General features: G+C 39.8%; 1 protein-coding gene across 4 annotated transcripts in view; it reads right to left on the reverse strand.

The window, feature by feature from the left end:
- The window catches only part of SMURF1 (SMAD specific E3 ubiquitin protein ligase 1), a 45,119-nt gene that overhangs the window by 11,832 nt on the left and 6,699 nt on the right, over nucleotides 1-26,588 (reverse strand). For 2 of the 4 annotated variants that reach the window (XM_030459597.1, XM_030459596.1), the window contains exons 2-9: nucleotides 6,332-6,370; nucleotides 5,681-5,789; nucleotides 5,163-5,296; nucleotides 4,980-5,045; nucleotides 4,068-4,143; nucleotides 3,455-3,693; nucleotides 2,568-2,652; nucleotides 316-462 (exon numbers count right to left, since the gene is read on the reverse strand). In XM_030459597.1, the coding sequence (XP_030315457.1) occupies nucleotides 316-462; nucleotides 2,568-2,652; nucleotides 3,455-3,693; nucleotides 4,068-4,143; nucleotides 4,980-5,045; nucleotides 5,163-5,296; nucleotides 5,681-5,789; nucleotides 6,332-6,370 (895 nt within the window). Of the gene's footprint in view, nucleotides 1-315; nucleotides 463-2,567; nucleotides 2,653-3,454; nucleotides 3,709-4,067; nucleotides 4,144-4,979; nucleotides 5,046-5,162; nucleotides 5,297-5,680; nucleotides 5,790-6,331; nucleotides 6,371-26,588 lie in introns of all 4 variants that reach the window. The other 2 variants (XM_030459595.1, XM_030459594.1) reach the window with 1 other exon arrangement.

The raw sequence follows: 26,588 nt of genomic DNA on the forward strand, positions 1-26,588 counted from the left end.
ATTTGCTCCAGCACATCCTGGGGCAATTTTGTCAAACAAACTGAAAGAAATCAGTGTTGTACCAAAATAAGTAAAATTAAACCTGAGGACTAAAAAGTCCTCACTTAAACCCGAGGACTGAAAAGCAGAGTCAAAGATTAGATTAAATCAGCACTGAAAACCCTGACTAGAGCACTGATTGAATTTGTTCCCCAGTATCATTGCTATGCAGAGTTTCAGCTCCTCCTGCTCCCAAACTACACTTAAAATTGGACAAAAATAAAAGGTTTAAGAAACCAAACTTGAGAGGAATTATTTATCCAGCAAGGTTCTTACTTCATGATGTGATGTAGTCGTGGATCTGTGAACTGTGTGGTTCTGTTGTTGTGATCTACAAAATAAATTCTTCCTGAAACTGTACTTCTAACTTCCCAGCCTGGAGGCAAGGGTCCCAGCTCATCACAATTCACACTGTTAAGGTCTCTAAGGAGAAAAACAGACAAAAAGTTCAAGTCCAGATTAAATCTTTTTACATTCAGGGGAGAGGGTGGAATCAATTTGGTGTTCAGTGATTCTGGGCTAAAAGTCTTAAGAGGAAGGACAGAGCTGTTCTAATGTCCTCTTTTCAAAATCCTCTACCTAAACAGTGCAACTCCCTGTTGTGTGCATGGTACAGGGATAGAAAGGTAAATCAGCAAAACACCTTCTGGCTTTGAAAGGCTTTGAAAATAACAGCCTGACAGCTTAGAAGTAACTGCAATATGCAAGATCATCATTTAGGTGATGACAGGGTTTCCAAGGGCTGTAAAAGAGGAAGAGACATTTTTTCCAGAGCAAAAATTTTGCAGAAAAATTCCCATTAAGATTCATGTGATCCATGTGGAGCCACTGTCTCCTAATACCCAATACATTTAACAGGCTGAAGCAGGCAATAGTAAGATCACTTAAACCAATAAATAACAGTCAGCTCTTCAATTATACAAAGTTAGAATCCAAACTGACTGATAAATCATTGAGAGTAAAGGCTTTACCAACACATTCACCCCTTCCACCCTAGATAAACTTTGAGTACCATTCTAAGGTGGACACTCACTTACAGGTAGAATTTAAATTAAATATTTAAGGTGTATATACAGCTAGAAAATTGAAGACACTTCAGGCCCCAACCACCTAATAGAGGAAAACACAAAGAGTAGTAAGAAGAGGAAGGAGGGAAACCTGAAGTTTCTTTTTAGACAGTAAAACTAGTGTTAAATTAAGTGTTCTCTACACAGCTGGCTGGATTCCTGCATTATCCAGGGCTGAAGACACTACATTTCCTCACCTAAATCTAACCAGTATAAATGAGCAGACTGAGAGGCTTTAGAAAGGTAGAAACACTTTGTACATCAAAAGCTTCATTAGTGTCAGAGTGAATATAAGCCAGCAATGGATACACAGGCAGACAGACAAGCCTTTGTTAGGCTCCTTAAAGAAGATTATGGTTGTAACCATTTGTTTTAATCAGCTGTGCATCTGAAAGTACTGTAAAGATCTGATTACAGCAAGTTTTAACCTACTTCTGTGCTAAATGCCAAGGTCTTTACACAGCAACTTGGTTGTAGGGAAGCCACCTTTAGCTGAAATAAGAGTGACCTGCAACCCACAAGATGCTGGTGTGTCCACCACTTACATTGCTGCTCCTGAAAACCTGGCTCTAAGATTTGTGGAGAGAAGCAGTGGTGCTTTGCATGAGGCCAACCAGCATCACTGGAAGCAGAGAGAAGGCTTTACAGTGATATGAAGAATGAGCACTGTCATTTCTTTTTACATTGCTACCAGCTAATCTAAACATCAGCTATTTTCTCTCTCTCTCAGACTGATTTTTCATATCCTTCCATATACTCTGGTTTTATCAACACTTTTGCCTACACTACTTCATATCATTTCTCTAATACCCTGTATCACATTCATGTATTATCCAGCCAAGGCAGCACCTGGAGAGTTACAAACTTTGTGTTTCACTTTTGAATGTGGTGTGCAGGTGGTCCAGTGAAACAGCCCAGATGCAGAGCTCCTCAAGGAAGAGTGCCAGACCTTAGTCACAAAGATCTGGATTAACTGCAGGTTAAGGTTTAAAGAGGCTTTACTAAATTAATCATGTAGAGGATTCAAATTTTCTAGCTGCAAATCATGGCTCTAGAGCAATAAAAAAACCCAAAACCTCTACACTACTTCAAATTTAAAGATTAGAAGTAATCTCTGCTTCAGTTATACATGAGTGAGCACTACTAGAGCAAAAGTTACAATACCAAAGAAACCATGGCTTTAGGAAAGCAGTCACTTTTTTCTTCAATTTGCAGTCCAAACTGTTTTCATACAAAACCCCCAAAATATTAGGCAAGCCTGAGAGATCTGTAGCTTCACCAAAAAGAAAAGAAAAATCCTTAATGTTTGGTGAAAAGGTAACTAGAAAAATCCAAATTTATTCATCTGCTTGTAGCTCTCCCTGTAAATTTAGACAGACCATTTTACAGACTTTTTCTCTTCAAGATTCAGCTTACACCCCCACACCAAAAAACTCTGGCTTTGTAACTGTAAATCCCTACCTTGGTATTCTAGGGTCATGCCATGTGCTGACTCCAGTCTGCGTGTGCAAAAAATAAACCTGTCCTTGTACCGTTGTTCTTTGTTCTATGAAAAAGGAAGAAATATTCTTTACAAATTACAAGTCAGGGAACATCTTAATAAACAGTTTTTTTCAAAGCTATTGGCATATTAGAGAGAGAAGAAAGTATTTGAGCCATCCCCCCCCCCCAATCTTTGCAGCATGGTCTGTTTTGTCCTTAAACACTGTCTTCACAAATTCACTTGACAAGGCATTTCAGTGTTCTTTGTGAAACTCCCAAATCCATACACCAGTGTGGTTTAGTTTGCATTTTTATTTTTAGCTACTAAGACAACTCAAACCCCCAAACTGGATTTCTTTACTCCTAGATTGGGTGTGCTCTTTTCCAAGATTTAAATTCTCCTTAATCTTATCCTCCCTAATCTTCTGTACTACAGCCTTCTTTGTTGCTTTTATATTTTCCTGATCTTTTCTCAAGTGTGGGCTCAAACCTACACAACATGCCAAGGGGGAAGGAAAAAATAGCATGAGTGCTCTAGTTTAAAGAGCTCTTTACATTCGTTCTCCCTAGATACACAACCAAGATTAGCAGTGCATTTTCTGTAACAGCATCATGCCACAAACTCATGTTTAATTTACCACCAACCCCTCAGTGTATCCTGGCATAGCCAGCTCCTAATTACCCAGTCCCAAACTTCCATCTGCACTGCTGAGTTCTTTTTCCAAAATGCAGACCATTTGGTGATGCTGCATGTTCCAAGGGGTAAACCACAGCTTGGCAATAAAATGGGGGAATTTTTTTTCTCTGAAGTCTTTAAAAAAAAAAAAAAAACACAAAAAAAACCTTCAGTTTCCCAGCTCTCTTACCATAGCCTTCTGGTAGATCGGGTGACTGGTGGCCATGAGGTCTGTTTTGAGGCGTCTGGACATGACCCCGGACCTCAGGAGCCCGAAGTCTCTGTGCCTGAAGCCTCTGATCTTGGCTGGGGGACTCTACAAAGCGACAGCCTCCACCCCCAGCAGCCCCTGTGGTGTCTGTGTAGGGTGCTGGTTCCTCCATAAAACAGCTCAGTGGCCTTCCTGGTCCAGAATCTTCATAAACGGTTCTGAAAATGGGGAAACTTCAAGAGTTTCTATCACAGAGAAGTGAATGCAGAAATAACTCTTTCTCTCTCTCTCCGTTACTTCAAGTAGTGCAAGTTTTAACCCCTGAGACACCACTTTCCTGATGCTTTCATATCCCAAATTTCCCATGGAAGTGCCAGAAGCACTGGTAACAAAAAATAAAGACATCCCCATTTTGTTTATTTTTTTAAGTGCAGCTTATAAATATATATATATATGCAGCTATAATCTTACTACATTATACATTCCCAGACAATATATTAGTCACACTGATATTTAGTATTTCTAGTGTTAATTCTGTTCTTTCCACACATAAACCATTTTTCTAATGAAGTGTAGAGAAAACAATCCTTACCCTTCATTCTCCAAAAGTCCTCTACAGTCTACTACAGAACCTCCTGTTCCTATTCTGTCCCGTGTCTGTAAACTGACTGAAATTTAAAAACAAAACACAAGTTAATAATAAAAAAATGTTTCCTTGAAACAACAAAAAACCAAACAACCAAAACTTCCTCAATAACCCTAAGGCATTATTGAGCTTTAAAAATGGAGAAGAGAAACCAGAGACATCACCCCCTCCTGAAATTTAGGTTATTTTTATTTCTGTAAATATTAAACATGACAGATTCTACAAATGTGTTTCATGAGGACCCAGGAATGGAAGCTGGAAGGAAATTCCTCACCACTAGATGTCATCATTACAATGAGAATTTGGGATTTGCCAAACCTATTTATAGATGGATGAAAAGCCTGGGTTCGGTGGGGGCAGCAAAATGCAAGTACATCAAAATGGGGTAAAATCAGCTGTAAAACTAGCACTGCCTTGCTGAAATTTGGAAATGGGTTATGTGAGTCGAAGGTATTAAAACAGCAATTTGAAAAATTTCTTTTAAATTCCTCCAGATCCTCTTTTTCCACACAAGATTCTCTTTCCCTGTCACCTCGGTCCAAATGCAGTTTCACAGCAACATTGACCCTTCCAGTGCTGCATTAGAAACCTGGCCAGAAGGTTTGATGCCCTCTTTTTAATATTGTTTCCCATTAATATTGCTTCCCATTACGAACTGAGAAAAAAAAAAAAAAACCTCCTGCCTACAGATACAACAAAAAAATTCCAGCTATAAAATTTAATCCCATTAAAGTCAGAATTAAAAACAGAGGAAAGGCACAGAAGCAATAATGACTACAGGTTTCTCTTTTAATATAACATTTCTCTCTACAGTGTATTTACCCAAGAAGGTGAAAGTTGAGCTCAGAGGATTCTTACCCACTATTTGGCCTCGTACAGCATCAGTATCTGTGGGATTGAGTTTGCATAGATCCAAACGCTGGTCTGCAAATAAGAATTGGAAAGATCAACAAAACACTGGGGAGGGGTGGATGGGAATACCATTCCCTCCTCAAATACAAGCTGTGGAAGGTTCTTGTTTGTGCCAGGAATTGCTCTTACATCCAGTATCTTTTAGCCTGCTGATGGCATTGGAGAGGAGTCGGACACACCCCAGGAAGCCAGCTCCCTGTTTCTTGTGGATTTTTTTATGGTTCCACACACTGATGGTTATGGAATCTGTCTTCCCAACGTATCTAGGAAAATACAGAATAGAAGAGTAATTTTAGAAAAAAAAAATACATATAATGGCCTAAAGAAAATAAATCACTTCAACAAAGACAATCATCTGTAAAAGCTGCAATGCTCCAGCAGAGCTCTCTCTAAGCAGTTGTGCAGTGTACCTGACACACAGAGATTTCCAAATTCCAACACCTAAAACCAAAGTACTACTCCTAAAACCAAAGTACTACTCCTTTATTACCCAGGTAAATTCTTGTTGCAAAAAAAAATCACTCCACCTCAGCAAATGCAGCTCTCCTTGCTAATGCAGAATTAAGCTGCAGTGCCAACCCTTGCATTCCAGTTACTGGATAAATCCCTGCAATTATTTTTTACTGATGGCCTTACAAACAACTCACAGATCATAATGCTGGTTCCATTTGGGGTCCAATGTGTTCTTCACAGTGTCAGTGGAATGGCACTGACCTGATCCATCAACAACTATTTTTGCAAATGGGTCAGGAAATCCTGTGGAAGGGAAAAGATGCTATTAAATGTTGGGGAATGTACTTCTGTGATACAGACTGATACCTGCCATAAAATGTAAAAGTGTTTAGGAGAAAAAAAAAACAACCCAAAAGGTTAAACGTGCTTAATTTAGCAGCACATCCCCATGCATACTGGTAAGTAGGCATTTTTATTCAGTCCTTAACATAATAGTGAGACTGCAGCACTGGGATATTTCACTTGTACCCTTGGCACGTTTTACAAATTGAGCTGTCTTTGAGATGGATGCTCTGGGTACTCCACACACAGAATTGTAAGCAGGAAACCTGCTTGCAGTCTCATCAGCCAGACTTTTAACTAGAATTTGTGAGTCTCCAGTCTTTGCCACCCTGGAGTCAATGCAATCTAAACACAATTCAGTTTATGGTGTGCTCATGCAGGAGCACCATGAATGGAACCACAGGACAAATGACAGACATGGATGAGCCACGTCAGTAGTGCCCAATCTCCACATAAACCTGATTAATTAAGAGTAGAAAGTTAGATAATTAGGGCATACTTACTGAAGAAATCTTTCTTTGCAAGGTTCTTGGCACATAATACTGCAAAAGAAAATAGCAGATAAAGAAACCTTAAAACCATCTAGAAAAGAAAAAAAAAAGCTTTCTGGCAATCACACCAGTTACAATACTATCTGATGGTAATTCATTAAAACCCACCCAAATATTAAATGTGAGCATTGTTTTAATTATCTGTACTGGAATATGTATTTCCATAAAGAAAAAGCTTCCTTTGCTTTTGTTCTATTGCTACAATACACAGAAAATACAATGAGCATCCCTTTGTCCTAAAACCTCCTGATTTTCTTTCCTGCCTGCTAAACCAGAATTTGGTTGTGTTGTTTCAGAACCCCCCCATTTTAGAACAAGGATTAAACAGTTTCTTGAACCAAGAATGGTTCTTGGAGTCCTGAAGGAGATCTCTACACTAAGTCCCCTCAAACAGAGTGCAAACTCCTGCTTTTTGCACACACAAGGTCTGTGATACATCCAAAAACAAAACAAGGGAGGGAAGCTCTATCAGCCTAAGCAATTGCAAAAAAGGTTTTGTGGTAAATATGACAGGAACTCCCTCAGCAGAAAAAAAAAAAAAAATCACAAAAAAATACTGCATCGATATGTTTTCCCTTGAAAGGGCTACAAATGAGCTATTTCCCTTTCTCCAATTCTACTAAATAGCACAGTAGGTTAAGCAAAAATTAGATCAGGAAACTCACATCAATCTCCATTTCTCCCAGGTCTATTACCAGCTCCAAGCCTAATTTTACTTTTCAATGAGGACTGCTCAGTAAGATCTCAGCAACCCAAGTTGTTGAGTATCTATTACACTCTTAAAACATGCCAGGAAAAATAACTGCAGAGCCAAAGATTAAAAATATTAGAGTCCTAACTTACCTAAAGCTAAGATCCAAGAGAGGAAGATAACTATAAAAGACTAAACTGTTTTTGACATAGTCTCTTTTCCACCAAGTTCAGAACTGTCAGCATGAGAATAAATGCTCAGATCATACTGAAATGGCAATTTCCCCTGGTGCAGACCCCTTCTCATCTCTATCTCACCTTGCTCCTGACTTACAGTCAGTTCAGGGCATTTATACACCTTAACTTTATACTGCAGAAATGGGAATAAATTTATTGTATTTTATTTGTATACTTCCACTAGCAGTCCAGAGCAGCAGAATAAGAACTGCCTCACTTCACATCTCAAGCAAACAGACCAAAGAAGTCCACTATTTGACCCAGTTGTTCATAGAAAAAAAATAAATACACAAATCCTCCATCTTAGTAATAATTAAAGCAGCCATACCAGGAAACTATTTTTAGAACGGATTAAAAATTACTTATTTCTTATACTGGCAAACTGCACAACTAGAGAAAGTTTCTCATGTCTGTTTTGTGTTGGTTTGGGTTTTTTTAACAACTGAAAAGCAAAGTCTGCAGGACTGTGGCAATTGAATTTGAAACAAAACAGGCTTACAGGATCACTGTCCACTCTTCTATAGAAGTACAAGAGAACAACCTCTAATTTCCTCTTCCTGTTGTGAGTGCTTCAGAGTTTAGAATACCAGAAAAACAGGGAATAAGTAAAGGTAAAATCAGAACTTTTATAAGAGTAGACAAAAGGAATTTTAAAGCTCCTCTGAGTGGTAGAGCTTTTCTTTAAAAAAAAACACAACGAAAAGTCATTTCCCTTCACATCCCAAATTTTAAGAACACATTATTGAGGTGGAAAAGTATACCATCTGTAACTACCTTCATATAGTCTGACTATATAATTATTACCTTTATTCTATATTTCAGGTATGCCTTCTAGAGCTAACAAGCACCATGAGTTTCTAAAGCTATAATTGAAGAATTATATTTTTTCATTTAACTCTTTTCCCTCTGCCACAGGCTTTCAGTCTACAGTAGAGGAGCACAGCTGCCAATTTTCCAGTTGCAGCCTGTGAAACCTTCAATTTTAGGTTGTAAAAATCATTCCTCTTTCTTGTAAGAAAAATATTGGCACAACAGCTAATAGCTGAAATAAATCTTTATGGAGCAATCTCCCGAATCAGGCTGCCCATGATGGACCATTGGCTCTGTTCCACTATTTGCATATTAAACCCACTAGAGCTAAGAAAATTTTCAAGCTCCCTATCACTTAAAAGCCATAGATTTCTAAATTCCAGTAAAGAAGCAGGTGACAAAGGTCAGCAACGGGAAACTTGGATGAGAAACCATTCCAGCAGGGAGCAGACAGCCCCTCCCTGCTCTGCAAACCTGGGTGCACGCCAGATTTCCTTCTTAAATACATCTGAGAGGACTTCAGCAAGACTGCCAGCAGGGTTTGACTTCTTCAAGCCCCAAAACCCATGAACTCAGGTAGACTTAGCTATAAAGGCTTTAAAAGTTATTAATTTTATCCCTGCATCAGCAGTGGTGTAGGAGAATGGGACGGGCACTTATCTGCAAACCGGGGCACCTGAGCCGCGCTTCGCACCAGTTTTTTGCACAGTCTTCGTCTTGGCCCCAATTCCAGCTTTCCAAAGAGCTTTTTCTTTTCATTTTGCTTTCTTTTTCAAGAAGAAAGACTTAGGGTTTGGCAGCAGGAGCAATCTCCCTGCATTTATTGCAATGTTACAAAAGGTACTAATTCTCCTGACTTGGCCATTTACATTCTGCCTTCTCAAAGTCAACCGACTTGTTTCAGCTTGACACAGGATTTGTTTATACTCCACTCTGGATTGCTGCACAGCACTGGAGAACTATTTTTTTTTTTTTTTTTTTTTTACAGCAGATCCCAAACACCACCGAAACAATGTCTTTACATCTAGATTATAATATTTATAAAGGGATGGGAATGTTTTTTCAAGTACCTGACATTATTGAGATAATTTCAAAAGGCCAAATTAGCCAGCTGGGTAAAGTGCCGGTGTGAAAGCGTATTTGGCAGGAGGTGAAGAAAGGATGAGCCTTATACACAGTCAGTATTCACCCCGGGGATGTCTTGAATGCAGATGTAACTTGAGCAAGTTGAGTGGTTCCTCTGCCAGCCCCTGGTTGTCCACCCTGCTCCCAAAGCAGAAATGAATCATCTGCTGTGGTTCAGGAGGTGACGCCAGAGCCAGCTACAGACGGGTGTAGAGTGGGACCAAGGGCTGAACAACCCTGCTGAGAATTGCATCAGAAAACTGCTGCTGCTGCTTCCCTGAGACACCTATCCCTGCTGCAAGAGCAGGAGGAAGGCAGTGAAAAGGCAGCCTGGGTGAGGAACTATTTCAAATAGACCCAGCCTAAAAAATCCAAGCCTTCCCGGGGAAGGTTCCTCCTCCTGAATTGCCAGGGCTGGAAGGATGGCTGCCAGGCTGCAAGGGAGCCCCCATGTTGCTGTCTCTGCATCCACACTGGGTTTGTTCACACACAATAAACCCCATTCCCTGGCCCTATGCTGAGATGCTACCACCATTTCCAGCTGCACAGTGCTAGGATGCTGCGATTGGTTTTGGGTGCAAAGCGTACAAACCAGGGATGGTTGGGTTTTGGGACCCAGGAGGGAGGAAAAAAAGGAAAGAAAAAAGGTCAAGGATGAAAATATTTCGTAGTTCCTAGCCTGTCCCAATGCAAAGAAGCAAACAAGTTTGCACCTGGGACTGGGACTGTATCTGCTCACACTGTGGAAGTTAAGGTCTGAGCCTCCTTGTTCCACTTGAGGCCTTTTTACATGTGGACAGGATCTGAGCAGATGATGGCTTTCAATTTGGAACTGGAGTTAATTTTGAAGACAAGACAAACCAGCACTACATCCACCTCTTCCTTAGGAAAGGGGGGAAGGTCCTACTGAACCATGCCAGTTAATACCCCTTTCAGCCATCTTTGGCCTTCCCTTTGATATTCCAGGTTAATCATTTGTGCTTGGACAAACAGGCAGGGAGACTCCAAGATACATTCATTTTACTTTCTGACAGAAGATAAACACAGACCAGCAGGCTGGTGACGTTGAAAGAACATTATATTTGCTTCCATGTAGACCATCTTTAATCACAGAGATATGGAGCATAATCATTAAAAGTATCACAGGTTGGTTTGTTTAAAGATAGAAGCAAGAAACAAAGAAGAACAATGAGGTTTTGGAGAAGAAAGGAACAGAAGGAATAAAGATTTGACATAAAGTGAAACTAAAGTTACTGCTTAGCACTGAAAAATAAAAAAGGCTCAAAGCAGGTCCAATATGATAAATTTGATGCATGCTAATGATTCAAAGTCTGCTGAGCTTTTCACTTGTGAAGCTGGGAAGCTGTGCTGGGGGTAGGGTTGCTCCAGCTCTACTGTAGGACAGCAGCTCAGTCCCCATCCACAGTAGCTTATAGGTTTGGTACCCACAGCAAAAATTCAGCCATTCCAAAAAACACTTTTCAGAAGGCTGCATGGCAAAAATAATGTGCTTCAAGTGTAAAAAAGCCTAACAAAAAAACAAAAAAAAAGGAAAAAAGCAAACATCAGCTATTTACCACACACTGCTCTAATGCCCCAAAGTACTGTGTCCCACAATTAAAATCTTTGCTGAATCTGTTATGTGAAAATCACAGCTCATCCACATGGTTTGGTGTATTTTGTGGAAAATGCTCTGAATACCACAAGCCCCCCACACAGACACTTCTGAAAGGCCTTTAGGAATGACTCTGCTTACCCTTCCTATTCTCTGCACATAACTTTAAGTGAGATTTCACTGCAGATAAAAGTCTGTTTTTATTTCTACTACCAGGCAACCCATGAAGCTTTTAAGTGTTGTGTTTTTTTTAAGGGTGACAATCATTTACATTTGGTAGGGCACAGGAGAAAGGGTTTAATGGGAAAGGAAAGATGGCTGAAGGCACCAAGTGTGTTAAAATGCAGTTTCTTTACAGACAGCCACATCACTGAACCACAATATACCACTTTATTCACAAACTGGAGTTTAAATTGTCACCACAAAGGCCAAGGTTTCTATTCTAGTCCTTTTATTGTTTTCTTTAGGAATACTTTTGGTCTTTCTCTTTGTCTGCTTGAGACTGAAATGCATAAATCCATGGACTGCTTTAACTTCCCAGTAACCGAATCTGACCCACCAGAAAAAGAGAAAAAAACCCCAAAGTCTTCCATTATATTTGCCAAATAAACCAATTAGCTGGACAGACTAATTTTATACAGGCATGTACATTGAGTGGCCTTCACTAATGATCTTAGCATCCTGGTGCTAATGAGATTTGCATAAGCCAACCAAAAAAACCCCAAGACCCCTCAGACTTGAGGACCATCATACCCTGACATTGAAAGACTCTGCCTGAACTCATGCTAAACCAGACCTTGCCTACCAGATTAAAGCAAGGCTACATTAAAAACAAACCTCAGTTCTCAAAGAGTTGCTGGATTTGATACACGAAGCCCTTTTGTGGCCCTTTTGTGTAGGCTGCAGTGAAAATCAAAGCCTCTTTTCAAGGCATTGCTTTCTTCGTGGGTTGGAACTTGGCTTCGTGTAGCCAGTTGCAAACACTAGACAACTTTGAAGAGATCTTCAAAAAACCACACACCCCGAAAAAGCCATTTTTATTAGTCCATTAGCATGTCATTAAAGTATCTACTTAGCCAGGAATCAAAATTCCATCCTACCTAAGCAGAAACCTGTCGTGAACGAGAGTCAGTCCTTGCACTGCAAGCAATCCTGAATTGACAAAACAGAAGAGTTTCATCTCCAGGATTCCAAATAGTTACTCCAACTGAAAAATTTGCCTGGGTACTGACCAAATTAAGTTTTCACAGACACGGACCCACACCAACAAGGGTTGATTTAGCCCTCAAGAACATAAAATATTAAAAAAACCCAAACAAAATAGCACAGGACTATTGGAAGAGCAAGATATTAAATTCCCAGTTAACTGAGACTGCATACAACACAAAATCAGTAAAGCAAGTTTAAGAATGAACTGGTTGAGGTGTAAAATTTGGAGAAACCCCAAGAGTTACGGGATTAGTTGAAGAACTTTGTGGGGATAAAAAAAGGGAGATCAATAGGAAGCTGAATGAATGCTGATACACAGAGTCAGAGAGAGGGACAGAAACCAGACGGAGAAATAAGCATATCCAATTATCCCTCATATTAATTTGTCTTTTTCTTCTCTCCCCTCTGCTCTGACATAAAGGCCACCTCCCCAATTAAATCTTTCGTTAAATCCCAGCTATTACACCAGTTTTCTTATGGCTTTGCTATGCCTTCCTCTAAGCCAGCCAAGAACCTTCTCATGCCCTCTGCACAGTCTCCTATTTCCCACACAGTCACCAAACCCAAGCAGCTCTGATGGCTTAAGTCTCACAGATCTGCCCTCAGCTCCAAAAAGAGAAGCTGCCCATGAATTTCATTTGCCCTCTATGCCACGAAACATATTCCAGGGGCTTTTTTTATAAGTTATTTTTTAGGGCAAGCCTTTCATAAACTCTTGCTTCACCACCTTCAGCTAATCATTACTCTTGGCTGTCAGTGACTGCTCAGCTGTAAGAAATACAGACAGAGATGCTGGGCAAGAGCAAGACCATAACTGGTGAAGCCTCCTCTTTCATCAGGAAGATGCTCTTGAAGCACTGATTTCCCTCCCTCACATCGTCATACCTTTCTCTGGGAGAAACATGCTCAAAGCACAACCACTTTCTTGGGAAACTGGAATTCAAGAGGTCAGCCAGTGGTTCCTATCTCCAGTTCACAGCAATTCTTACACAGTTTGTCCAGAGAAAATGTTAACACGACATCAAGTCATTTATATCTAACCTGCTTTTTAAAAATCAGTCCTCCTCCTATTGATCTACCAGAGCCACAACCAAGGGGAATAATAATTTTGTAAAGAGAGATTTCCTAACTTCGGTCAAATTTTTAATTTTTTAAGGTTTTTTCTCTCTGAAAACAAGACATACTCTCAGGCTTCAGCCACAGTGTCAGCTTATGTATTACACTAGTAAGAAACAGAAATATCTGGAAAGAACTCAGCATTTTTTTTAAAGCCACACAGAATAATATCCCATTTTCAGGACAAATACAATCACTCAGCTAACAGTTAAACAAAACTATTCCACAGACAAAATTCCTACTGGAAATACAAAATGGCATTTTATGTTTATTCCACATTTCAATGTGAGAGTTGTATTTGCTGGGATCAACACAATTGTGGATTTCTTCTCTCACATCTCTTGTATCTCCAACCACACACGCTTGCATTGAATAATTCATATTTCCAAGCAAGTGGTGTCTATCAAGCCAGGCGCATCTCACAGCCTGCACGTCCTCCTGCTCCCATTTTGAAACAGACACCAACATGCACTGGGCAACATCATCACCACAAGAAAGTTCAAACCATGCCACAAAACTAGGTGGCTCCATTTTCTTCAGTGACATTTAAACTCAGGAAGAAATCCATGCTGAAATCTTAATACTTAGCTTTCCTAGTTACCCAAGCACTCAGAAAGCATCTGGAAAAAAATTCCTAAAGCATGAAAAACATGTTCCTCCACCCACATGCACTCATAACTCAGATTCCAAACTCAATTTTACCAAGATTGCCAAAAATATTTTGCACTTTTAACACTTGGGAGTTTCAAAAGCACCTATTTCAAATTTCTAGAAATGTCACTACCTAACAGGACCATATAACTCAACCTCACCACTGGACCCAGGCACTAAGCTCAGACTGAGCTCTACCTTCCTGCTTGCAGTGAACAAAAGGTCCATTTTAGAAATCCAAATCTTCAGACATAGAGATTTGTTTCTCTGGAAAATGGTAGATCTACAAGAGTGAGTTACTAATTAAATATAGGGGGGAAAAAAACTACCCTGAAAGCCCTCTGAGCACTCTAAGATATTACTTATGCAGCAAGGGCATATTAAATAGTTGACGCTCCTGTAACAGAGAGTGTGAGTCCCTGTGCAGCTCAGTCAGCAATTAACTGAGGTGTGTTTAATTTAACCTGCCTCTGATCTCCCCTTTCAGAAGTTAAATGTATAAAGTGTTAAAACACCTTTTTTCATTACCAAAAAGCAGCTCGTAAGGACTCTCCTGTGCAGCTGATAATTTGCTTACTAATTCAGTACATAAAGGGCTTTTCCAATAAATATTATTTTTACTATAAACCACAGAAATTTAGATTTCCCTTCTTCCCAGATGCTCTCTGTGGGGCTACCCACACCAGTCCTACAACTCTATGTTTTATAAGCAGATTGAGAGACTCAGGTTACAAGTATATTTCTGTATTATCAGCACGGGGTTTTCTCCCCACAAAACACCATCCCATTAATGGACTTAGAGCTTTTACAAGACATTCATTTCCTGAGTCCAGGCAGAAAACTTGCACAACTGCTCTCTGCTGCTCTATAAACGAGGAGTAAGTAGAGAACAAGAGACCCAAACCAGAAGCAACACATTTACAGATGCTTGCCATACACCTAGGAGCAGGAGAAACCCCAAACAATCAGAGCAAATAAAACACATCCAGCCTGGGCATCCTGTCCATGGAACTGAACATTTTTTAATTTATAGGAATGCAACATACAACTTTTGTATTTTCAACTCAATATTATCTCCAGCTCCCTTCGTATACACATAGCCTTGCCTCAAAATACCTGCCTCTTTTGCAGAAAAAAAACCCAAAAAAGTCTGTCCTCCTCCTGCAAAACATGTAAGACCTGGGAAAGCAGAAACCTGGGTATTGGAAATGTTGGCCAAGTTTAACGAGATACAGCCAAGCAACATTTCAATAGAAACTCTGGATTTCTGTCAAGCAGTAAAAGGTCTAAAACTTCCAAGCTAAAACAAAAGCAGAATTTTTCAGTTTCAAATCTAAACCATATGTTTTGTAACTCCAAAGAGTGGCTGGTATTTACAGCCCTTCACATACAGGTAGTGTCAATATTTCGACAAAGCAATTTGAATGTTAAACACTACACTGTAAAGGAGAAAAAAAAAACCCAATGCAATTTAACACATCCTCAGTCTCAATTTAAGAACTGAGATTTATTTTTTCAGGCAGAAAACCAGTATTTACCTTCTTTGATATCTTACTGCAATTAAATAAGGTAACAAAATCAACTTTATAGCAACACAAGTTTCCAAAGGGGGTATTTTAATAAACAGTACAAAATTCATGTCTGGTTTTCATCAAGCACTAAGTAGATTGCTTAAAAGCAAGGACATTTTTATTTTAAAAATGAATGGCGTTATGTATAAGTTGTAAACTATGTAAACTATTAGTTCATCCCATGAGGGCTGAAATATATCAGTAGAAGAGTTCTAGTTAAACAATTCACATGGCACATTGCCTTAAAACTAAGTATACAGCTTTGGCTGTGGTCAAAGTAGGGCTGCTTAGCTCAGTGTTAAACTCCATCTGCTCTGGGAAACAAGAACAGGAAAAAGGGAATTGCATAGGTGACCTAGGATGCTGCTGATGTTGAAATCAATTACCAACAAAATGAAAACAAACAAACAAACAAATTTTTAAAACATTGAAAATAAGAAACAGCAAATTTTGCAGAGTAATTTTTAATGTTGCAAGCTTTAGGAGTTGTTAAATGTATATAATCTTGATGACCACCACAGTCACAATATTAAAGAATTCACATTTCTTCTTTAATTCAGAAACATTTGAGAGAAGAATCTCCAATAGAGAAAAAGTCCTCAGACAAATAAATTTAGCCTCTAGGATATTAGACCTTTAAAAAGAACAAGCCTCAGGAAAAGAGTGTGCTGTGCTTAGGCTGTTCTAGTAAAACTAATTTTGCATTTCTTTTGTAAGGAGACAATCTAACCACAAGCAGCTGCTGGAAATCTACTTCCCAACACTTCCCAAGCAGCTCTTCTAGCACTGGTAACAACTTCAGCAACTGCTACCAGCACAAATTCCAACAGGTACTGGATGACTTTTCAAGAGGCACAGTCAACACCCCAAATTTCTTTGCAAGTAAATGAAAAGCATTCTTTCTTTCAAGCAAGGCATCAGTACTTTTATCATTCCTTTAAAACCACATACCTCAGGTTAACTAATGACTTGCAAACTTTCCTTAAGTTCTAGCACATCGTGTTGGTTTCCATGCCTGTATTTTAACTGAGCTATGCTGAGTGCTGCTTGGCATGTTTGGATAGAAAGGTAAAAAGCCTCCAGTCTTGTCATACAAAGCTTTTCAAAGGCCTGGACCTCACTTTCAAAGAAACTTTTTCATGTTCTTACAGCTTTTTCCCTTCCTTATTCTCAAATCTGTTGTTCCTTTTGCAGTAAGGATGGAAACAACCAGTTGAGATGGAGCAGCTCAATGGGCCCAGAGAGAGCTCAGACATAAAGGTGGTGAAAGCCAATATTCAGTGAAGAGTTAACAGAGTACAAAAACCCAGAGCAATGAGTTCATTGTGTTCTAGGCTACTTAGAAAATGGAAAGCCAAAAACTGATCCATCTGGAATTCATTCAGAAGTCTTTCTTTCTTCTCAGAGCTCCCCAGGCTGTCGTTCCCAACCTGAGGATAAACATCAGGATCATGGAGATGGAGCTGGTGCTGGAAAGAAGTGGCACAGCCTAACAGCTCATAATAAATAAAGTTTAGATCCTAACTTGGATGTTAGTTCTGAGATATAATTGCTTTTTACTATCTTGTGGGGAAGAATGTAGGATTTGCCCACGCTAGATGGAATTAAAACATTCACCTGACTTTTCTTCTTGATGATTATCTTGTTAGCAGCTCTGGTAATGTTTAGTGAACAGTCTGAAACCTCTGTTCTTTTGCCCAGTTTCAGCTGCTGTCAATACAAAACAGACTGTAGAGATTGCTGAAATGGGAAGGCTGCATTTGTTTTAGAAATTGTAAGTAAAAAAAAAAAAAAAGCCAGAGTTGTTCAAAATACCACCTGGACACCTTCCTGTAGCAGATCTGTGCTAAAAAAAGGAGGTAAGCTGTTTCATTCATCACACACAACTGGCACTGTGGGTTGAGAACAGAGCAGAGTTTCACAAAAAACACCATCCTTGAATTTTTCCAGGTCTGTTAATCCAGGATGAGCAGAACTTGATGGTTGGTTGGGGCACAGCCACCCTACAGCACCTCTGTGTAGTGGCACTGGGCAAAATAGAGCCACACATCTATTTTTGTCTTCATTACCATTTACTATTTAAATTAAATCCATCAGGTTCTATAGAGTTCAAGAGGCACATGTGGAAAAATGGAAAATTTGCCTCTGGACTGTCCAGGTGAAATTTAAAATAATAATCATTCAGACTGATTAAGTGCTTAGCTACAAAAAGGGGAAAATTACTTTTGCAATTTTCAATACAAAAGGTAAAATCAAGGTGCAAAGTGTAAAGAAAAAGAAAAATTGTGTGCAGTAAATCAAATTCTTACCATCACTTCTCATTTTGAATAAAGCATGAGCTGGTTTGGAATATTCTTTTAAATTCCTGGAAATTTTCAAGTCTGAAATCATCAATAGCATTGTGATTATTCAGCCTGTTCTAATCCCTTTCCCCATCCACCCAAGATGTGGCAAATCACTGTCCACTTTCTTTATGCAGAGTTTGGTTTTGTTTGGGTTTGTCATTCTTTTTTTTTTCATTTGTTCAGAGAGCTCAGCTTAAACCCTCCTTGTTTACAAATGAAAAAGCACAAGCAGCACCAAACACAAGGGCTGTATTTGTGAAGGGTGCTAAAAGGTGAGCAGCCAGGCTGGATACCTGCCAGTCAATAATCCTGTCTCAGCTCATTAGCCTGGGCCCAGAGCCAGCACTGCTGAACTGTCAGGGGGAGCAGGAGGTGACAGTGGTGGCAGGAGGGGGATCTGTGTCTCTTTTCAGGAATAAGGAAGCTGCGGTAGAGGGGGAAAGAAGAACAGGGCAGAAACAAGGCTCGTTCCAAAAGACTGAAATTACAGAGCTATTAATAGCTTTTGGAAGCCAAATCTTCAGCATTCATTCACCTACTTTTGTTCTATTGACCCCGGTACAGAATCACTATTTTCTTCTTTTGGTCATTTGTCCATCTGTTGAAGGAAAAACATCCCCTACATAACAAAATTTCCTAGGAATGAGTATGAAAGCTTTTATGGAGAGAGGGGAAAAAAGTTAATCTGATTTATTAAGCAGTCCTCTTTAAAATCTACAATAAGAGAACGATGCACAGGAGACTTTCTTTGTCGCTGCTGTTGTTGTACGGGAAGTCTTGCCTGCAGGAAGCACATCCACAGCCTCTCCAAGCCACCTCATCACCTCTTAGTCACACAAGTGGTAAATCCCTAAAAGCATTTTGGCTCAGGTCATGCAAATGGCTGGATGAACCAAGTTACCATCAGTTCTCATCTGATTTCCAAGCGCCGGGCTGCACGTGACTGCTGCTCTGCCCGAGGAAATGTGGGTCAGTGCTCCTGCATCCTCTTGCTGAATTTGCAGGCTCTCCAGGGACAGGCAGCAGTGTGAGTCAGGAGCACTGGGGCTGGCTGCAGGCACACACCACACATCTATTAATGAGATTATCACTACTCCTTCCCGGAGTGTTCACACCATGCTGCCAGTCATCTGTAATGGAGCTCGGAGGAGTGCAGGAGGCATCCTGAACCTCCCCTGTGTGTGCCCGTCCAGAACATTGAGATGGCTTGGGAGGCTGGCAGGCACATGGCACACCAAGAGTCATTAGAAGGAAATGTCTTCCTTCCTTCAGAAATAATTAATCACCCGTTGTGTTTGGGGCTAAACATCCAGCTCCAACAGGAATGTGTTTCAGCTGAGCAGCGGTGAGATGGACAATCAAAAACCTGAGCTGGCTGGGAGAGGGGAAGGTGATCTGGAGAGGTTTTCCTCCCCAAAATGTGCTCTGCCTAGATGCAGTTAACCAGTAACCTCACCTTGGCATCCCCCTTCCTCCAAACACCATTTCTGATGAGTACCAAAGTTCAGCAGATCCACGGAGTATCAGCGTCCCTGCTCTGTTGTGCAAGCAAAGCCATCCTCTTCACTTTAGGTATTTTTAAACAAAATGTCTAATTCTTGCGTGACCTACAGGAGGCACAACGCCCAGAGCTGAATAGCACCAAACAAGATTTGATGAAAAGAGGGCTTTTATTCAGAATAAAGCCGTATCAGCCTATGTGTTACTCCCTTGTTCTAATTATATAGGACAGCATCTATTTAAACTGCCAAGTTAATGACTTCAAAATTTGATCAATAGTCTCTGTTTATTCAGCCCAGCACTACTGACAGTCACCAGGGATGAACAACAAAACAAACAGAATGGTCAGAGCCAACCTATGGTTGAGCAAGAAAAGCCAATCCATAATGGCAAATACCCTTCAATTTAGTCAGGAGGTGGGGAGGGAGGTCTGTTGCCTATGGCTATTGACACAGTCCCTTTCCTTCATGCCCATAAAACATTTATCCTTATTGTTCTGCTGACAACCAACCCCTGAGCTGTGTGAGCTCGAGCAGAACTAACACCAGGGATACAGTGACTCCAATCCTTACCTTGTACCATTGAGCTATGTTAAATATTTCAATTTGTTTTCAGATTGAGCATGGTAGGACATGACAACAAGAGGAGGATGCTGCTAAGCCCTTGGAGCATAAGAAGTGATTTCCCTCACCACCACTATGCCCACTGTGGAAGGAAACTTCCTCTGGAGCAGCTTCAAGAAAGGATGGAACCATCTTCTTGAAAGCAGGATGAAGAACATCCTTGACTAAATCTCCAGCCAAAAGATGCTAGGAATGCTTTAGTTATAGACTGGCTTCAGAGACCAAAATAAAAATAGAGTTCAGAATGAAAACAGATAACATATAGCATGCACATAGCATTCTAGCAAATACTATTTCTTTTTACTATTAAAAAAATGCTATCATTGCAAAGTCAGTTTCTCAAGAGTGGCTTAACAACAACACATGTGGACCTCCCCCCAAAGCAATTTTTTTTTACACAAATTTGCAATCTACTTAACAAAGGAACCCCTCTTCCTAAGCCCAAGTGAATCTGCAGTCACAAGAGCTGGGATCTTGATGAAAATGTTTTAGTGCATAGACTGACTAGGATGTCTGGTTACAATTTTCTCAAACATTATACACACAACATTCATCACTGTTTGCTATTTTCCTTGTACAAAATGTCAGTGTCCATTACATCAATAAATTATAATGCCACCACTGCTCCAAGATATCTTGATGAAAGGTACTGTAGAAATAAACTGAGTGAAGATGTCATGTCTGTTCCTACACAACCTTAAGGGATGTCTTCCGTGTTCTGTCACGGGATTTTATACAAGTGACAACCTTTGGCTGCAGAATTAGGCAGCAAAAAAAAAAAAAGTTCTTCTGGACAAAAAGTTTTTTACCAAACTACTATATGAACACATTCAAAGTTCAAAATTGATATCTAAAAAAACCCAAAATACAACCATGAGGTTCAGTCAAACCTAAGATGTTTGCTTGCTTTCTATTTTAAATTGATTAAATAGATTAAATAGATTCAATACAGTACATTTTGCATGGATGGTTAAGAGTGCTAATATTGCAGATAAAATAAAATGCTGTCAAAGGAAAATTCTCACTAGGGCTGGCTCTGGCTCTCACTGGGTACATTACTTCTCTCACTGTAATTTAGTATAACAGAGGCCTAACAATTTTACTGAACAGGATTACAAGAAAGAGTCTTCACAGTTCATGACACAGAAGGTCCCAGAAATATCTGGTTTTTTTCACTATCTTCCCAACATAGGGAATGCATTTGAAACCAGGCTAACGCTTGCTTTGTGGGGTCCATAAAATAATGTTTGGCTGGGTTTTCAAGAAGGTGGTTCCTATTTATCAAACAGTTGAGATATTAAAAGCAAGCCTTTTATTTGTATTCATATCACTAAGAGGACTCACACACCTTGGAATCTGATCTAGCCCAAGCCCTGCATGACAAATTACTCGATAGAGCCAAAAGAGAGCAAAATTTAATAAACAATTTTCATAAGAGAGAAATGTTAAAACACCATTTCACTCCTCACTCAAATAAGCTATGTGGCACTAATTTGAAGTGATAGTGCTGTTCTTTTAATTAAAAAATTCCAGGAGGGGGTTGATGCATGGCTGATGCTGTGAACGACATGCTGGCAGGACACAGATTAATCTTTGTGTTCGGAATTAACGCACAATTTCACCTGGGTTAAAAAGCAAACCAAAACCCCTAAGTCAAACCAAACACATAGGGAGTTTTATTACAGGTGCTGGATAAAGTCATCTGGATCTTGTTCTCAGAGAGCACCCAAAAACCCAAACCACTCTCAGTCCAATTAGGAGTTTCATTCATGAAGTTTGATTTTCCTAGAGGTGTGTGGTGGACCTACCACATTTATATCTGCCCCTTTCTACCTCAGAGCTCCTCTCCCAGGTTGCTCCTTCCACATCTGTCCACATAGCTGGGTTTGGGACCAGGTATCCATCCCTTCTTGCCCTCATGGGAGGGGGATTCATCCTACCAAGCTATTTCTCTCCACGAGTCTTGCAGACTCAGTATGCATAACACCTCCATCCTTATCAAACTGACCGAAATCAGACGAAGAGCCAAAAATTAAGGGAGGAAAACAGGTACAATCCCTTTTTCAGACTGGTAATTTTTCAGTCTGGAAAGAAGATTAAGCTTGTCCCAGAAGTTTATCCATCACCCTGATGGTCAACTCAGGCAGCACCATCTCCCAGAATCTGCAGACAGCTTCTGTGTGCCAGATTTCACTGCTGACTTGTGAAACCACCAAAAGCCTAGAAAAGGGATTAATATCCACTTTCCAATCTAGAAGAAATCCCCACAAAAATATTTGCTGGATCCTTTTCCCCTTGGTCTTGCAACATTTTAATTCCATCACCCCAGCTGGCAGCCAGGAATAGGACCTCCTGCACGAGGCTTTGGTTGCTGCTATCATTAAAATTAAAAAACCAAGATGCATCACACAGGCACCTGGAAGCAGAAATGTCCTTAAAACTGGCAGCTGCTCCAGTTGTGAGCAGCCTCCCTGGTGAGGAAACATCACAGAAGCAAGCAGGACATTTTGGCTTCACTTGGTATATGGAGTATCAAAGAGATATCAGTTTATCCAAAAGCTTCCCCACTCTATAATGACAATTTCAATCACTTTTACACCACCAGCATCATCTCAAACATCACAGATTAATCTGATTCCTTCTGGTGTTTCAAAGTCTGTTTTCTCTTGGCACACTTGTAGGATTTACATCCTGAGGCAATGATAAAAGAATAAAAACTGGTACTACTCTCCAACTGAGCTTTATTTTCTTCCCCCTCTCCTCCTTTCTATCAAAACCAGTTCTCAGAGACACTCTGGTTCGGCTTGGAAGCAGCACATGCAGACTTGATAAGCATCCTGTGAAGGAAATGCCTTGAATTGCAGACTACTTACACCACATTTTCCCAAGCAACTTTTTATAAATCCCATTTGAGGGTTGGTTTCCTAATTTCTATTGAAGTTTATCCAAACATTATTTGTAGACAAATCAAGTTGCTTCTGTGATTGAGAAAAAATTAAAAATTAAAAGAAAATGCCTGTGTCTGCAAGGCCAACCAAGCTGCTGGATTACACTGAAGTATTCCTTGTCCTGGTAGAGGTCTCTTTAACCCCTAGAAGGTATTTAATTTTAAATTTAAGACCACAATACAAAAAAGCTTCCATTTACATGTTTCTTTTGTTTGCCTAAGTCTCCTCCTAGGCCATGTAAATGCTCTCCCAGTAAGAGCTGGTGACAGTGCAGTGACTGGGACTGACATTACCCTAAACAGACCAAGGGTTTGCACAGTCAGACTCTTCATACCTGTGCTTGTCATGCTGAAACAGAGGCAGCTAATTAACATGTCTTGAAAAAAGTCAATTAACATTCAATTGCCTAAAAATCTTTGGAAGAAGGAGGAGACTCATAGAAACACTCAAGCTGGTGATGGAGGTGTTCCTATTATGGCATATTAGCTGTACAGGCTGCACACTACATTTAGGGAATTATTGCAGAATATGCAGAAGCCAGACTTACAAAGAGCCAGACATTTATTCCCACAGCCTGTGCTTTTATAGTAAGAAATTTAAATGTTGGGTTATTTAATGAATTACAGGATCTTTGGGCAAAGAGGCAGAGATTTAAACCTGAGTGTGGTTACATCACACAAGTGCCAAGCTGGATAAAGTCATTACAGCCCAAGTGCCCCTTCCAGACCCTTTCTCTGACTCCAGCACATCCATGGGCTGATGGACCATGCCATGTCTCAAACAGTTGTGCCATGTGCTTGCACCTTATGCCACTTTATAGTTCCACTTGAGCCTTTTGGCCTTATTTCACCACTCATCTGAGAAAGGAGAACGTCAATGGAAATATTTTCACTCTGGTTAAAAACAGTTTCAGGAGTGGATTAAATGCAGCTGAAAATCACAGCATAAAAATGTTTCACATAAAATAAACTAGACATGAAGTTCTCTGCAAATTCCAAAAGCCCCAACACTTCAGGCATTTTTAATTTTTTTTTCACTCAGCCATCCGTATTCTCTCTGATCTGTTGCTCAGAAGGATATTTTGCAGACCCATGAAATATGAACATGTCTATTGGAGTACTTAGGGTGAGGGATGCCTGTCTGCAGACAGTTTTAAGAAAGAGATACTACTTGGAATTTCTACTGCTATAAAACATTGAAGCAAATACTATTTCAAGAGTCCAGAAAATTCACTCAATTTCTCTTCCAAAGGCTGACATCAGATCTTCAGCTAACATTACCCACTCAATTCCAAACCCCAAGTTTACCAAACCTAACAGATTCTCTTCCCATTAGTGCCAAGGAAGGTTTTTTTCAACCACAAAATATCCACTGAGGAGCCTTACCTTTGCAGAATGCCACCTCTGCATTTTAGTTCTGAGTTTAAATTGAAGTTCCCACCTGCTTATGAAAAAAACCCAGAACACATCAGCTGCAAGGATAAAACTGGAGGCTTCCCCTGGAAGTCTATCAATCACTGCAAGTCTGGATCAAACTAAAACTCCTCAGTTTTCTAAATTCTGCACTTGGGTAGCCAAAAATAAAAACATGCTAAAGCAACACCACAATCCATCCACTGAGTTAATTTTTATAAGCAGTCTGAAAAATTTGGGTGGGTTTTTTTTTGTTGTTTTTTTTGGGGGGGGGGCTGGGGGGGTTTTTTTTTTGCCTTTGCTCTTCAGTAAAATGGAGCACATGCATTTCAAAAGATGTTTTCTTTTAAAAAAAACTCAGTTCATACACCCCATGGACTAGAAGATGTAAAAACATTGACTGCAGGGGCTGAATTTCCTGCTGTAATGTCCAGTTTGCTTTAAGAATGCAATACAGACTAAATTTGGGGTGTGAGGAGAAGTCAGGACCATGAAAACCAAAAGAGTTCAGTTTGAAGTCAGCAGTTGCCTTGAATTCAAAAGAAATACTTTTATAACCACCTTCAGCAGGCTTCTAATCTTTATTTTATGGAGAAAAAAAACAAAGCAGAGCTTTTAATATAGTGTCCTGGAAACTAGAGAGATTAATTAGGAGAACAGGTTTTAACACATGCAAATTTAATTTGCCACTTGATGAAGTAAACAAGAGATGGAAACTTTAAATTGATACAAACTCATGCATTTCATTTTAGTTTAACTATTAGAGGAAACAGGTGACTTTTTACAGAAGACAAGAATGCAAACAGGTGAAGAGGTAAAAAAAACGTAACTCCTCCTAATTCACTCAGATAAAACCAAATGATTTTATTCCAAATAATACAATGTATCAAGAAAGACCTCATTAAATCGAGGCAAAAAGGTGGCAACCTATGAAAATACTTTGTTACCTACTGCTGGTTACCAGGAAAAGCAAAAAACTAATGCAAGAGAAAGGTAATACCAGGATATCTATGAAAGAAAGAGAAACAAATTTTATTTTCTTGAACAGGTCTTCATAAGAGAAAAAAACATCCACCATTCAGAACCCAACCATGGCTAAAACTGCACAGTGAGGACATTCAGGGACCCAAAATATTCCTGGAGTGTTCTAGTGGTCAATAAAACCTGAAGTTAATCTTAACTTAAAGTGCCCTTTATTCCTAAATGGGCTGCTGTGTGTTCTTACCAGGGACTCAGGAACCAAAGGGTAAAATAAAAACCTATGGGAAACACCTAATCCCATGGGATTTTCCATTCTTTCTTCTTCCCAGAACAGAACAATTTAGGCCTAGGAGCTTAACCTGTTTGAACTGCTTCATCCCCCAGGAAGGGCTGGATGCTGGAGCCAGTCCTGTGCCTCTTCCCTCCAGCTGTGGCAGAGGTGAGCACAGCTGGAGCAGAGGAGCAGCCCACAGCACCACGCAGTTACTGGGGGGGATTGTGCATTATTTTTGCATTATTCCCCAACAATAATGGATTGTTTGACCCACAAACAGCTGAACAAATCTTCTATTTAAATACTTTCTGTTCAATTGTATTAGTATGCAGGAAAGTGTCCATATCCTCCAAAAAAAAAAAAAAAAAAAAAAAAAAAATTTAAAAAATCCCCAAACAAACAGGCAAGGGGATTTTTTTATGGGGGAGGGGAAGAAGAGTAAGCCAGACTCTGCCAGCTTTATCTATCTATCTGTGCTGTGAATTGGGTAGCCTTGGGGATTTTCTGCCTGCTGTGCTTAGTGTCCTTGACAACAAGCCAGTTCGAATTTTGGCCTTTAACTTGACAAAAATGACTTACTGAAGAGGAAGGCATCAAGCTATTACAGCCCTGTGGAGAGATTCTTTCTAAACCAGCATGCATGCTTATTCTGCCAATTCAACTATAGCACCATCAGATTCCATCAGATTTATCATCCAGTTCCTATACCCCCAAGTATTCCCAGTATAGCTGCCTGTTCATAAGAGAATATTTGAAAGAAAAACTTTCAGCATTTTTGCTATGTTCTCCCAGTGCATTTTTAAGACTTTCACACACACAGACACACATGCATAGAAAAAAAGACAGAAAACAGAAAAATATCCCCAGGGATTCCCTCTCAGAAATTACTGAATTGCCCTTCAAAGAGATGTGGATCAAAGTTTAAAAGCATGCAGCATCTTGACCTGTTACAGACCTCCTAATCCACTTTTGAGCAAACATATGTGCATGTTTCTCAAATTAATACTTAAATTAATCTTTTATAAAGTGATATATACTAATAAAGAGGCTCTAAAAGGCCTGGTGCATGGCTTAAGAAATCACCTCTCACTTTCTCTTCTGT

The sequence above is a fragment of the Calypte anna genome, chromosome 14 (assembly GCF_003957555.1).
Source record: "Calypte anna isolate BGI_N300 chromosome 14, bCalAnn1_v1.p, whole genome shotgun sequence".
NCBI classification, from domain to species: domain Eukaryota; kingdom Metazoa; phylum Chordata; class Aves; order Apodiformes; family Trochilidae; genus Calypte; species Calypte anna.